Here is a 16341-nt window from a genome sequence, read left to right as displayed (position 1 = left end):
TCCCTACAAAGAATTTAGCTCATAGTCAGCCCTAAGGAAAGAGAAATAAACACATAAACTAACATGTACATAGAAAAAGTGAATAGAAATTTAAGATGTAGATATACTGACTGTTGTTTAGCCTAAGGATATCTGATTTACTCCTGCACATACTATAAAACATTATGAACATAAGGGTAAAATCTCCAGTGATAGCTAACTAGAGTAGAATAAGCAATTCCAGTTTCGATTTAGTACATCACTGAAAATAATCTTTCCTGAATAGTCTTAACCAGATTCTAGTACTTCATTACTCAAGTCTTGGAGAGTTTATTCATCAAGCTGTTATGTACATCTATTGTTGCCTTACTCTCTTACTCTGACACTAGTCTTCCAGAAACCTCATTAATATTAAAAAACAACAACAAACAACATAACAACAAATAGCAAAAGTGTTTATTAATTCTGTTTTAAACTTTTTAAAATAATCACGTAATAATATCCAAGTGTTCTGCAAGAACTTGTAATATGGTTTTTCATTTTTATAATAGGATTTTTTCAGAAACAGTTTTGCAGACTTCTCAGGGTACTCAAAAGAGTATGTAGAACCTTAACATCTGTTTATGTACTTAAATATTACTAATGCAGTTTCTGTGTTTGTTATTTTATCTGGGTTCCATTTCATCACGGCAAAGAAAACTCCAAAGAGTCCCTGCCATGAAAAGCTTGAAACAAACACACCAAAAGGGCTGGAAGAGAGAGAGCACTGCTATGAGCTCTTTGCTGATGAAGAAGTCAGTCACAGAGAGGAAAAGGGTAAATTTTATTAATACTTAAGCAATATCGCATGAAAAAGCCTCTTGAAGGTAGTTAGGATGTGGGCTTTTAAATTGCTTGTGTGCTTTCAAAGACCTTTCATTAGGGGAGCTGCCCATGCATAACTCAGAAATCTTCAATTCCAGACTAGTACTTTATTCTCAGGACTAGTTTTATACCCTCACAGAGGAGAATGAATGGATATGCACAGTAAGTGCAAAGTTGAGCAAGCACTTTTTTCTGTGGTGTTAGAATTCTTACTTCAAATATTTGTTTTTTTACAGGTTCAGCCATCTTTCCTGCCAGGCTTCATGAGGTTGTGTCTGAAACTACTGCTTGAGCTGCCCTTTTTAGGGCATCAGCAAGAAACCTTCCATGTGGGTTCTTTGTTGCAGAAGAGTGAATTTAGTCATGAGGAATATATACACTGGCACTGGTCTGAATACTTAGCTTCAATAATTATTTTAACCACCAAATAAATGTTATTTGACATTTTTTTCTATGCTTCCTGTTTTGTTGATGATGCACCAGAATATGAGTCACAGATGACTGTTCTGACAACTTCTGTGTTTGGTATCAAGAGAAGGGAGGCTGCTTTGGACTACTGTGTGGAAATACTTTGTAATGACAACATAATTTCATTCACAAGATAGTTATTTTTCAGATGTTGAAAAAGTGCTATAACCCTCGAGAACCTCTTCCCTTCATCATGTAATATCACATGTTTCTGATGTGTTTGTGCAGTGATAGCTCAGGCTCGTACTGAGAACAGTGAATCTTGACTGGATTTATTTCCTTACAATTTATAACCAAGAAAAACCCCAGAAATGTTAAGAATGAAAACAAGTATTTTTTGTTCCTAATTATTGCAGACATTTTTGATAGATTAGATGGGATAGATGATTCTATGATATTTTCCCTCAGAAATAACTTCATAGACACTTTTTCTGACTGGATAGCTTTTGGCAGAATATTTTGTTGAAATTTCTACTTTCCACCAGATAACTTTAATATGTTTATTATTCTAGTGAAAAAAACCAAGTCAAAACAAAAAAACCCAACAGATTCCTTGTTTTGACAATTTGAGCAAGACTAACACAAACACAATTCTCATTTTCATTCGTCTGTCCTTGGGAGACAGTGGGGTAGTGAAAGGAGAAAAAAGGATCATTTTTCTAACTAATTTTGAATTAATAGAATCATAGAATCATCACATAATGGCTAGGGTTGGAAGGGACCTTAAAGACCATCGAGTTCCAACCCCCCTACATTGTCAGGGACACCTCCCATCAGACCAAGTTGCTCAAAGCCCCACCCAACCTGGCCTTGAACACATCCAGGGAGGGGACAGCCATGACATTCTTAGAAAACCTGTCCCAGCATCTCAGCACACCTTGGAATAAATTTCTTCCTAACATCTAACCTAAATCTACACTCTTCCAGTGTAAAACCATTCCCCCTCATCCTATCACGACAAAAAGCAGTAAAAAGTCCCTCTCCAGCTTTCCTGTAGGCCCCCTTCAGGTACTGGAAGACTGCTATAAGGCCTCTTCAGAGCCTTCTCTTCTCCAGGGAGACCTTATTCCATCATGTATATTTAGCAAAGTCTAAGCAAATAAGAATTTACAGTATTAGGGTAAAATCTCCCTGTCTAATTAAGAAATAATATTCCAACCTGAGTATTCTATAAGTTGCATGCAAATTGTTACACCCATGGCATTAACAAAGGTTGTGGCTGGAATTTTTTATTTATTTTATTTTTTTAATTTTTTTTTTTGTTCCTGGGATTGTTTGTTTGCTTGTTTTGTTTTTCCCAAAGACCTTCTGAACTATAAAATAGTTCCTTGAGCCAGTCTGAAAAAGGGGTACAGTTTCATTTTTATTACTATTGTAGCACGTGTACTTCTGAAATGTCATTAGCAAGCTTTGACAGTTGCAGTTTAGCCTGCCTTTACAAAGGAATTTTACAGTTCACTGCTTTGCATTTTTTGGGAATACTTGTACATTCTTCACCATTATATGAAAAAGTATTCAAATGAAAATGGCCTTCAAAATTTACCCAAGTATTTGCTTCAATTTTCATATGCAATGCCAGCTGTGAGAACTTCATACTAGTGGAAAAAACATAAGTTATTAAAAAAGAAGTCTTGAGACTGAACATGAAAAGGTTGTACAAGAAGCTCAAATGTCAAAGGCAAGATTATTGTGCTATGCTTTGATTCTCTGGATTTATAAGAAAAGGATATACTCCTTCCTTCCTGTGCTCAGTCCTTGTTTCATTTAGAATGAAGCTATTTGAAAGAGATACTTACTTTCTGTTCAGTAAGTATAAAGGGTTTTGTCAAATTGTGCTCTAAACGTTGACAAGGGGGCAAAACCTGTTAAAATACAGAAAATCTATTGTTGTCTTTGTGCCCTGGGCAGGGGACAGGCCATGATGTCCGTATTACACACTGGATTAGCATCCAGGATTTGAAATTATCTTGTTGTTTGTAGTAAGAGCAGGCTTAAAAGTATTCTAAAGGCACAAATATTAGAAAGATATCTGTAGAAGCATTATCTGTATCTATATATAGAGATACAAAAGCTAAATTAAGTATACTTACTATACTGGTATAATCTAGTTTGTTTTATTGGTTATACAGCTGTATGCACATTTTAAGCTTTCCTCTACTATTTTATGATCAATAAGAAAAATTCCCAGCTACTTACATTAAGTAAAACCTTCTCAGTCTGTGGCTGTTTGCTGATCTTATTACAAAAAACATACTGATAGACTTTGCCATTAGCACAAGGGAAGCCCAAACAAATGGAGAAAAATTTGGTAAGATGCCTATTAAAACACTAGAGCTGTAATAATAAATAGCTGCTGTGTAGCCTCAAAATACGTTCTGCCAAATCACCTCATCTTCAACTCTAGGAGCAAAAGTGATAGGAGGGTAATCTTCATGGCTTTCTATGACTTTGTAAACACAAAATTTTCCACACACTGAAATATTAACCATGTTTTAGGAGATCAATCTCTCAAGGAAATTTCACATTAATAAAGTATTAATTTATAGAAGGGATAAAGAAAAGAAAAGCAAATAAAAGCTTTTTTCCACCTATGAAAGTCTGTTAGTAAAGTATGATTTAAAAAACTGCTGGTTTACTTATTTATTTATTTAATAGACTACAATACAAATCGAACCATTCACCTGATAAAAAAAACAGTGATTTGCAAAAAGTACCTAAAATCTGAAAACAGTTTCCAGAAGAGAAAAAACTATTCATAAACTAGAATTCTGGTCTGTGAAAACATTAGGATATTCAATGCTGTGTGGCACTGCTTAAAAAATGTATTCTTCAGCTTCAAGCCATGCAAAGACGCACTATCAGTATCTTCTGTAAGAACCTCAAGCATGCAAGAACTACATAAACCAGCCTCCATTTAACTCTAGGGAGTTATCTCGTTAGCTTCATTTTACAACCGTAAGCAAAATTTTCTATTTGCACTTTTGCCACTAGACTCAGTTGAGCAGGAATTTCATCAATGGAAAGCACAATAGTTAATAAGGATGAATGGCAAAAGGATTAAAGTAGAAAATGGAATAATTCTAAGTGGAAACAAAGAAATTCATGAAGCAGTAAAAAATAATTTTCTAATATACTAAATTAATGACCCAGAGCTTAAACACTTGACGTTAGAATTTAGACAACTCTTACCATATAATCTCACCCAGTGCTTACATTAAAGAAGCCATCATCACATGTTGGCTCCAATACTGTTTTCTTTTCCAACAAAGACACTTGTCAAGGGTTAGCCTAGGTGCAAGGTACATGTTTATACACAGTTGATACCTGAAATCCATCCAAGGAATTTATACACCTTCCAAGATGCTCTAATTATGTACAGAACTAGAGATAAAAACTGAGAAGCCAGGTGGTTTCTTGACAGTCTTTTCTCACTGATCACAGAAAGCATCACCACAGTTCTGGCTTCTATGTGGCCACACAGAGGGTGAGTTAAGACATGGCTTAGTTCCACCAGGGACTTCACAGCTAGGAAACCATATGATAATTTGTTATCTAATCTGCTGATACCAAAGCACACATCCTTCAAATAAACAGATTAGGATAAAATATCATGCATCCTGCCCAGTTAGTTTTCTCATTCATAAAGAAATAATTCACTTAAATCCAAACCTTTCTTACCTCCACCATTTAAAAACAAAGAAAAAGAAACCGTGTCCTGCAGTTTACTGAATTCTGAAGTCTAGCTTGCTGACTGATGTTTATACTTTCTGTAACTCTGGTGTTGACATTCATACTGTAACTCTTGCATGAAATACATTAACTTGACAGACTTTAAAAGATATTTCAAAGTTCACATATATCTTACAACCCCATATATATTTTTAGAAGGAAAATATTTCTGTACATTGAAAATATGAGTTGCAGACCAGATGCAGATAAAATGTTATAGCTTAGGTGTATATGTACTTTTTCCCTAAAGGACATACAAGAATCTGTGTGGGAATAGTACATAGTTACTGCTTCCTTCTTAGAGATGTAGCCTAATAGCTGGTTAGAGCAACAGCAAACATGAAAAAATCCTTCAAAGCACTGAGAAAAATCCTCAATGTTTGTATGTGTGTTTAAAATTAAAATGCATGAACTTTTCCAGATCAGTCAACACTGTGACAGTTGGCAAGGAAAGTTCAAAAGTTCTTAATTTAGTAGAATTTGCTGCTTTTAGGCTATCCTTTAGCCACCTAGCAACAGCACAAAGGGTATCACTCTTGGAGACTTAAATTCACATTGGCTGAAAAAGAGCGAAAATTGAAACCATTTGATATCTTAAGAACATTGTGACACCAGGGCGTCTAGTGGATCAGAATGAGTGGGGCATATATCAGGATGTAGATAGTACAGAATAGAAAGTGTATGTCTTTCATTCACAACTTACACAATAACACAGGTTCTCAGATACATACCTCCACCATCCCCATCTCTCCTGCAATCCTCAGCACAGAAATATCTGCATCACAATCTTCCTCACTGTAGTGAAACTAAAACTTTTATCAACACACTTGAAAGCATATATGTTTTCCAAAAGTCTCCCTTACAACTTTTATGATACGTTTTGTATTTTATTAGATATGCCCAACTAGTATCCTCCAGTTACCTCCTACAGAGAGGGCTCTAGTGGTGAGCTGCTTCTAGGCAATGAAGTTTTGATATGCAGACAGGTGGACATAATCTTAGGGTATGAGAATACTGGGTTTCACACCAAGTATTGTCTCTTAGTTTCAGTTGAAGCCAGGACACCTAAATATGAATGAAGATTGTTACTCAAGCTAAGTAAGACATCTGAACTTGGGCTGTGTTAATTATTATTTGATTTTGTACAATCCAAAACATGTAAAGTAACTTAAGTGCTTATAAATAGACATTCCCAAAGATGTCTTTAAATTTCTGTGAACAAAAGATGGCCACCTGTATGTGAAAGAGAGGGGGCTGTAGAACAAGAATCTTTCACAGCCTTTTTTTTAATACTTCCTTCACTGCCATGTAATTCTTCAGTTGTTCCCTATTTTTCTGTCTTTTGAGAAATATTTATCATTTTACAGATATTCTTTCCTGTTTGAATAAAGCAAAAAGAAAAACTGTTGTGATTTGAGGCTTTTAATCTATGTTTCCTGCTTTTCAGCATCTGGAGTTTGTAGGAATAACCCTTCAGGGAGCCTTTCATACTTTGGCAAACATTCAATATCCAACATTAATCAACATTCTCCCACATAAAGATCTATCATATTGTCACTCAACAAGCATCCTCTCTTACAGATACAGTTTCAGTGATGACCAGTGATAGGACAAGGGGTAATGGGTGTAAATTGGAGCATAGGAGGTTTAAGGTGAATATCCGAAAAAATTTTTTTACTGTAAGAGTGACAGAGCACTGGAACAGACTGCCCAGGGAGGTTGTGGAGTCTCCTTCACTGGAGACATTCAAAACCCACCTGGATGCGTTCCTGTGTGATGTACTCTAGGTGACCCTGCTCTGGCAGGGGGGTTGGACTAGATGATCTTTCGAGGTCCCTTCCAGCCCCTAAGATTCTATGATTCTATGATTCCCAGATCCTAAGCTTGCCCCTATTGCAGACAGACCTATCTCCTGAATTATAAATGTAATAATGCTTATAGTTCTGGGTGTAAGTCATTCAGAGGTAAAGGTGCACTGCACTTAATAAAAAACAACCTTACCATGGTTTCCTACACATTGTAGTTACCTCAGTTCACTTTGACTCTTTTTAAAGATTGAACTGAAATTTAAAATAGAAATATAGGATAACAATCAGAGAGGATGAATGCCTTTAGCTTCTTAAGTGCTACTGATACTAAGTTTTGTAGGGAGAGGAAATACAGCTGAGAAGAAAAAATTTTCCCTTAGCATTCTTATATGCCCAAGTAATTTTAACTGTGTCTGCTAAGTTATACTTATTTGCCTGCAACCTTCCCAGTGACCTTAAAATATCTTTGTATTAAAACATCAATTATTTTTATCAGTCTCTAAATATAATTCCCACTCTGATCTGTAAAGGTGTAATGAAGTTGATAATGTACTAGATTAACCTTTTGAAAGGAAACATGCAGTTACTTTTATTCCAAAAGCTAAGTCTTGGATCGTCTCAACTCCAAAAACTTGCAAGAAAAAGATGTACATAATGTTAATCAGTCTCTTTGTTTTAGAGGTTGTCCCAGAAATTTCTTGCTATTTTTGTATACAGGTGAAAATGCCTCCACACAGCAAAGGTATTATAAAGAGACAACTGGAAAATTTCTAGGTCACAGTTCGCTTTCCAGCATTACCAATGGGCTGTATCTAAACTCTGCCTATCCATTATGAGTGATAGTTAGATTGTAGCAGTGGGTGAGAGGGTCCACATCTCAGAGAAGTATTTCACTTCAGGAAGACAGAGAAAGACTAACAGCTACTTGGTTCATTTCCAGTTTTACAGGTGTCTTGAGCTTTAGTTTTCTATACAGAAAAAAGGACCACATTTCAAGAGTTAAGTGAGAAAGTCTGATTTACATTTGAATCTGGTGCTAGATATTTTTCAAAAACATGATCAGAAATATTTGTTGTGAAACCAAGCTTTGGATCTGTTCAGTCCTATTTGTTTAATTGAGTAAAACATCTGGCTTTCAATTATGTGCAGTCAAACTTTATAAAGAGACAACCTTATTTTAGTTTTACAATAAAGAAACTGAAAAAGACCACTCACAAGTAAACTTCACAGTATCTTGCTGCCTCACTGGAGATGGTGCCAAACTGCCCTATATATTTGATTAGGTTTGATTCAGATAAATGTTTTTTGGCTTTTTTTTCATCATTTTTAGGAGCTGCAAATTTCATGAAGCTGCTGGCTCCGGTGTGATAAGAAGCTGACCTCAGGATTATACTATTATCTGCAAAAAGGGAGAAAAATCCAAAGGCTGAAGTTACGGCTTTTAGCTAGAAAAAGATAGATAGTGTATCCATTTGTAGAGAAATAATTTATAATTTGCTCAGTGGAAAGGTTCTCACTAGGTAAAACTGATTTATTTTGATGTAATGTGGTACGTAAAATTGTTAGACACATTTGCCATATCCTTTCTTTTTTACTTTTTAATATTTATTATTTTATTTATGTTACAATGTCTATTTTATTTTATTATTTATTTTATTATTTTGTCTAGTATGTATTTTACTAGGATACTTATTCATTTTTATTACTACGTCAGCAGTACTCCCTGTAACTGAGGTGAGAATCTCTGAGAGCAACAGAACAAACAGTTGAAATGGAAATTGCTATCTCCCACTATAAACTCTCTTTAGTCATGAATTGAATGTGTCTATATTGCTAGTCTCCAGGCTTTGCATTTCCATCTTATCACAATCTAGGTACTTCCAAACATTTTATATTCTTAGGTGAGAATATCATTATCACCACATTTTCATGACATACTGTGTGATGTTAAGCAATTCCCCCTATGTTTAGTTTTTAAAGATAACTACCACCATCATTCCTTAAAAATCTAGCAAAACTGTGCTTGTAAGAATACATCCAAGTTAGATGTTTAGAACCAATCCCCTACATACCTCACAGGAAGACATTGCTCAGAGAGGATGTGGAATTTCTAAATTTATCTCCTTTAACACATACAATACTTCAGCGGAAAAGGTATTGAGCATGGCTATTATGGCCTTATTTAAAGATTCATGCCACCCTGTAGGATTTCTCCTAAAAAATGTATTGTGTTTACCATAAGTTTTTTCCCTTTTTTATTTGTGTGAAATACCATTTCTTATCGCACCACTGGGGAGAAAATACTTTATTTGCATATTAAAACAGACCATTTGTGGTTATAATAATAGCTCAGTTTAAAAATGTGGAGAGAATAAAAAATAGAGGAGCAAATAGCCTGTATTTTTTTTAAGTAGAATAAGCAAAATCTAAATTACTTATTACCTTGTAAAATATATTATTTTCTAAAAGAAAGAAAAAAAAAAAGAGAAAGAATATTTTTTACTTTTATCATATAAAGCAAAGCAAATAATTCAGCTTCCATACTTTGGGCCAAATCAGCATCTAGATACACAACTACAAAGATAACCTTAATTAGTTATCTATGTATAATGACCCCTTGAACTTCTTATCTCCATAGCTCAGTTATCTAGATGGTACATATTCAATGTAATTTAAGAAGTGTTTAATGAAGATGTACTTCTAATTTATAATACGATTGTTTAATTAAAGGCTAGTGAATGAACTTACATTTTCTGTTCAAGAATGGAGACTTCTTACAGCTCACATAATTATAAAAGTACTCTCATTATACTCCTTAGTATGAGTCTGAAATTTGCTATATTACATAGAAATGTTTGTATGCAATAAAAGGATTATGTTTATTATATATGATATTTAGGACATTTTAAATGTGATGGTATTAACCTTGTTTAGCTGGTATGAGAGTTAGTATTATGTATTATCCATCTGGTAAAATACTTTTTTTCCATTCTCAGGAGTTTTTTCAGCAGTAGTACAATCTTTGAAGCCTCACCTTTCTATTTCTGTGTTAGAAACACACTTTTTGCAGCTTCCTTGTTCTCATCAATATTCTATTCTGGTGTTTCATAGAATTGTCAAGGTTGGAAAAGACCTTCAAGATCATCAAGTCCAAGCATCTGCCCCACAACCCCCAACCACTAAATCATCTCCTGAAACGCCATGTCTACCAGTTTTTTGAACACCTCCAGGGACGGTGCCTCCCTCCACATCCTCCCTGGGCAGCCCGTTCCAATGCCTCACCACTCTTTCTGTGAAGAATTTTTTCCTAGTATCCAATCTGAACCTCCCCTGGGGCAACTTGACCCCATTTCCTTTTGTTCTATCACTAGTTACTACGGGGAAGTTTCCAGAGGTCTCACTTAAAAAATATAAAACACAAAAAATACTGCACAAAGAACTGGGGAAAGTACAAACATAATTAAAGAACAATTTCAAAATCAGACTATTTAAACTGCAAAAAATCTAGCCATTATTCCTGAAATTATAATGATTTGCGTGTGCAGCCACAGTAGCTGGTCTCCAGCTCTAGCCCCGTGGCTGCACATCCACCACAGGAGGGACCTTAGTCTCGACAATAGGAGTAAAATTCTGTGGCCATAAGCATTTCAGACTAAAGCTCCACCTAGTGTGGCTGCGAAAGGGGATACCCAAGTAGCAGGAACAAGGTGAACAGATTTGATATGTGCCCCAAGTATTGTTCTGGCCAAACAGGAAAAGCAAGTGCAAATGGCTTTCAAATGTAACTCAGAAGTCAAACACCAGGGAGGATCAGGACAGACATCAGGCTGTGTTCCATTCAAGTAGGAAGTTGACTATCACCTGCAAAGCACCAGTGCTTTGCATTTGCTCAAACTCTCAGTGAGAAAATCCACCACCATAGCAACCGTCACATTTTAAAATACTGTGGCATGTCACTGATGTTACTACAGTCATTACGCACCAGCTAAGAAAAGCTGCTTTCAACAGCAGGAACAGAAATGAGAGCAACCTTCTACACCAACACAGTTTTGAAGTTTTGAAACAGCTAGCTTAATGAAATTGAAAACTTCTTTATATGAAAGAGCTTGTAATTTTTGAGTATGTTAGTTATCACATTTCTTCAAATAGTAAAGACCTGTCTGGTCTTGATTAAAACAGATACTTTGATAAAATAATAATTTTAGTAATTCAGCAGATTCTTTGGCAAGACACACCAAAGCACAAGAAGGACAAAGTGTGATAACGTATAACCTGGTTTTTGCACTTTAAAAATTCTCCTCTAACTTCTCAATGGGAAACAGAGTGATATTTTGTGTAAACTCATCCCTTCAGATAGCCTGACACAAATTCTGTTGCCTTGTACAGTCCCCATAAGAATTGTATAAATTATTTCTTTTTCAACATAGAGCTTTTCTAGAAAAATGCAAACATATGTTTAATCCCTTTTATAGCGTAACTGGAAAAAGCTACCTTCTTTCTCCAAATATATGCCTAAAATAACATTATAAGAGAAATACATAACAAATTCAGGTAAAGATGAGGGCATGGCCTGCTGTAAATCTTGTCTGAAGTACACTTCACCTGCTGCATTTCAGGCAACATTTTTCATAGAAGCCTGTGTTAAATACTCATGTGAAACTTGAGGCACAGAAAACTTAACATGTCAGGCTGACATGTAATGTCATTATAGATGAAAATTAGAGAAAATTCTACTCAAAATGTGGTTTAACTGTAAATAAAAATACTGTAGACACACATACACTTTTAAAATACACCTCTATTGACTGACATTTCAGTTCCTTGGGAACAAAACAACTCTTTCAACAGTATCTTTTCCCCAACTTCAAGCACAAATCAATCCCCAGTGAAACTTACTGGCATAGCGGAATATCATTTTTGATGATACATTTTCCTCCATTTTTGCAATATTCTTCAGGACAAACTGCAAACATAAACGTCAAAATGGTAATTTAAAACTTCCTCACTTGTTATTATACATATAATTGTCTGATTTTCAAAATAGTAGAAAATTCACGCCAGGCATTTTGGGTGCTTGGTACTTCCAAAAACTTCCAAAATTTTTGGTTAATGAGAATCTGATTCAGATTGGATGTGTATTATTGGCCTCTCCTTACCTTACTCCTTCAATTCCCTATTGAAAACCAAACTTGAATATTATGGGAAATATACTCTGCTAAAACAAATGCTTTATATTTTGTTTTATTTTCTAATCTTGATTAGTGTTTAACTTGAAAAAAAACCCAAACAAAACGTCCTGCTAACTCAGAAATATGGATTAACTTAAATGAGTAATTCAATTAGCTAAAATCAAGAGAGTACCTTAGCAGAATACTAGAGGGGCTTTTTAAAAACTTATTTGTAGCTTAAGAAACACCCCTTGTAAATATCTTAACTAATCATATTATTTTCCATCTTTTCTTCACTATTTTATCTGTTTCACACTTTCTTCAGAAAAATTCATACCTGATGTATTTTTATTAAGTTTTAGCAAAGGGATTTCAGTCAAGTTCAAGGACTGCCTAAAGATTCAGTAGGAAATTACAGTACTCTTTTGTTTCAAATGATATTTTTATGCAAAACAAAGTACCTGAACAGCTGGACTCATCAAGGCTGAAATCAACACAGTCTGCAATGCCATCGCAACGCTGGGAGAGTGCTATACACTGATTAGTTGGTGCACATAACAAAGAACCATCAAAACAGTCTCTAATGGCTGAAACAAAAATAACATAGTAGTTACTATCAGGATATTTATTTCTCTCACAGTTCAAAAACTACCAGGAAGCTTCATTCATTCTATGGTATATAAACTTGCATCTGTGTGACCTCTACAAGCTTTCATCTTCAAAGGCATACAACTTTATTATTGAGTAGATAAATAAGTAAACAAACACAGAGCACAGATGTTACAGAAGCTGGATTTTCCCAGGTTATAACTGTGAAGAGGAGGGTGTATTTACTTAAAACGTTGACAGAATAAGCTGCAAAATTCCATTGGAAACCCACCAAAAAGGATTACAAAATGTTATCAACTCTCATTCATAACCTAGTCTTAAAATCGTGGAATTAATTTTTAAACAAAAAAATTGACATAGTATAGTTTCTTTCTATTAAAAGAAATCAAATACTAAGAGAGAGTTAACATATGAAAAATAGAGAAATACTATACTGAAAAAATCTAAACTTGCACAACTTTTTCATTCTTGGGCATTCAATTATATTTTCTGTTTGTCCAGAAAAATTATGAAGGGAAAAGCTTTCTAGAAACACATAAGCCTTCCAGTAATGAATTATTCCTGACTCACTGATCTACAAGATGTACCTGATTGTCCTGTAGACTCCTCTACACTCTAACACCATTTTGTCATTTTATTTCACACAATGTCCTCATATGTTACCTTAAACTATTTTTTAGGAAATATAAGATAAAATCTCTCATCATTAGACTAATGAAAATCAGAAGTAACTCTTCCGACTCTAGCAGAATTAGATGTATTCACAGTAGCTTCAGAGTTTAGCGTGAGAGAAAGAATCTCAGAAAATTAAAAATACCACACTGCCACATCTAAATTTCATAATTACCTGCTCCTGGGTTCAAGATGCCTGTGTACATGGCAACAAGCCTCCTGCTGTTGTAGGAGTTATCGGTTCCACCCTTAGATATAATTTAAATCACTGACCTATATGGACTACAAGAGTGTGCTAAATTTAAAACATTGCAATTTAATTTAGACCACAATAATGGAGTCAAATCTTTCCCATTTTTGATCTTTCCAGTTTTTATATTATTTCAGAATTACGAAACTACTCATGTGAGTAAGGCTTTGTGGGATCGAACCTTTTAATTACATGCACTGACCATTTACTGACGTCTTCAGAAATATCTGCAGAATAATACTAGCAACTCTAAAGAGGATATTGCCTTTGTTTCCAATTTCAATTAACCTCTATGAGAACTAATTTAAATTATCTCCATGCTGTTCTGAATTTGTGCTTATATCAAAGCCTTTTCAATTGACTGGAGAAGTCTTGATACTGAGGGGGGAATTTGCTGGTAGTGACAGCAGAACAAAAACAAGACAACTTAGTCTGCTGGAACAGGCTGTGGCAGATTGAAAAAACCCAGCAGGTTACATCATCACTGCACTTTTCTACCATATTGTACCATCTATCTCTTATGATTGTCAGCTTTCCAGAAAGTAACAGACAGTTCTACTGCATTTTCCTAGCCAAGCAATAATCTCATACTTATTTTGTGTGCTATCAGATCCAAATCCTGGATCCCATTTGGAATTTGGGAGATGCTATCCCAATGGTATTTGAACCAGTTCTGTGAAGTGGTCATTTGCACACAAGTGCTCAACCTGTAAATGTAATTACATGTTCAGATTAGGACTTAAATGAGAACAAACTTGGAAATTTGGCATAAAAGATATTTTTCTGTGTGTGCTTTAGACGTTTTTCACCTGCATGTGTATTTTGAGAATGCTGTAAAATATGTGGCTAGAGACTACTACTTATGGTTTGTCATATGTATTATGACTAATACAGAGATTCAGTTCCTGAGTTCTCACTTGCATTGAGGGTTGTGGTAAGAACAGAAAGTGTCATTTAGCCTTTTGTTTCTTCCCCTAGTCCTGGACTGGCCACTGGACTCATACCCAAGGATAAAAGAGAAAAAATATTTTTGGTCCACTTATCAAAATAATAATCAAGATGATTTTGACATGTCTCTTTACCTTGAACAAATTTATTGCACTGAGATTTCTATACCACTTACAGATGGGACAATCACAGAAATGGATCTGTCTGCTGAATACTTTGCACAGATCCAGTGTTTAAGACAGAAACAACAATTACACTAAGTTACTGATGCAGAGGTAAAGAACGTTAATAGCACATTTAAAAAATAACATAGTGTCCTGGTTTGAGCCAGGATGAAGCCAATTTTTCTTTTTACTGGTTTTTTTTTCCTTCAGTAAGCTCTCTTGTAACTAGCAACAGTGTGTTCTGCTAGGCTGATAAGACAGTGGAATGTTTTTCCAACTACTGAGGCTTCAAGGCCGCACCTGCACTCTGCCGGCTCAGACACTATGGGGAGACTTGTGACCCCCCCATAGGAGGCTGAGTTAGACAGACAGCAAAATTGGCCAAAGATATTCCATTCCATATATCTACGTAAGCTCAGAGGAAGGTCAGAGATCACAGAAGACAACTTCCTTCCTTCTTCTTCTCCCCTTCTCTTCCGTCCATGGCCGGTGTCCAGGGAGGACTCTGTTCATCCATCACCGTCGACCCTTAGGCTCGAGATCTCCTGACCCCCATAACTCTCTGCTTTCTCCAGCAGCATCTCCGGGATTCCTCGGGACTCTTCCCAGTTCAGGGAAGTGCTGTGGGAGTTGCTGGGGTGGGGGGAGGCGAGAGGCTTTTGCCCATACCTGAATATATCTGTATATAATTGTATATATTTTCTTGTATCATTCATTAGTGTTACAGTTATAAGTAGCTTCAAATTTCTCCAGTTAGCTTTTCTTCACTTTCATAGAGGTCTTCAAGTGTTTTTGGGATAAAGACATCAAATGGAGGTATTCAAAACAGTGAAGACATGAAAGTGAAAATACCAGCTTTTTGCTTAAATTAATTTTCGAGGTACAAGTTACATCTCCAGAACAGATAAAAATATTATAGCCCCTTGGAAAGTATACAGTTTTTAATATTTACTACGTATTTTGGACTTACCAAGACTACAACAGATACAGTTTGGTGCCCTACAATGAACTGAGAAATATTTTTTTATTCATTGCTATTAGCACTTCAGATAGATGCTGTGGTACTAACCACACCACTAATGTTAGTACCCATTGGTACTAACATTTTTGCTTTACACCCTTAGTATTGTAATCAGGCAATTAAATATATGTATATACAAATCTGATTTAAAGATAATGTGGCCTTCACTAAAATTGAGACCAAGAAGAGGGCTGGTTATGTAGAACACCTGTAACTGGAAAACAGTTCCAAGATTTTCTTGTTAAAAGCAGCAAGTAATAAAATCCGCATTAGTAGGTATAAAGCAATATTAAGATAATAGTGTACAACCTAACTACTGAGTGAGCTCCATGGGAAATTCTGCCTGCAGGAATCTTGAAGTCATGCAGAAAAACATTTCTGTGGTAGAAATTGTGGTTTTAGTAGAGCTCTGACTAATGCATTTTTCTGGTATTTTTTTCTTTGTCCTGGCCTTCTTTTGGATTTTATACTTAATCTCTGCAAGACACAAGATGCATTTTGACAACTGGTCTTTATTCCAGACTAATATGTTCTCTGACGAATTCCTGAACTCTGAAGCCAGAAGATTTTTTACTGTCTATTGTTACACTTGAATGAAATTGCTAAGGGGTATGGCACACATAAAATAGAAGGTGCCAGTAATTCCTAAACTGAACTTTTC

General features: G+C 35.3%; 1 protein-coding gene across 1 annotated transcript in view; it reads right to left on the bottom strand.

The window, feature by feature from the left end:
- The window catches only part of MALRD1 (MAM and LDL receptor class A domain containing 1), a 199103-nt gene that overhangs the window by 28923 nt on the left and 153839 nt on the right, over nt 1-16341 (bottom strand). Inside the window, exons 34-35 of the mRNA XM_010007011.1 lie at nt 12478-12603; nt 11745-11811 (exon numbers count right to left, since the gene is read on the bottom strand). Coding sequence (XP_010005313.1) covers nt 11745-11811; nt 12478-12603 — 193 coding nt within the window. The remainder of the gene's footprint in view (nt 1-11744; nt 11812-12477; nt 12604-16341) is intronic.

The sequence above is a fragment of the Chaetura pelagica genome, unplaced genomic scaffold (assembly GCF_000747805.2).
Source record: "Chaetura pelagica isolate M959 unplaced genomic scaffold, ChaPel_1.0 scaffold17, whole genome shotgun sequence".
NCBI lineage: Eukaryota > Metazoa > Chordata > Aves > Apodiformes > Apodidae > Chaetura > Chaetura pelagica.
This window is presented reverse-complemented; position numbering and strand designations above follow the sequence as displayed.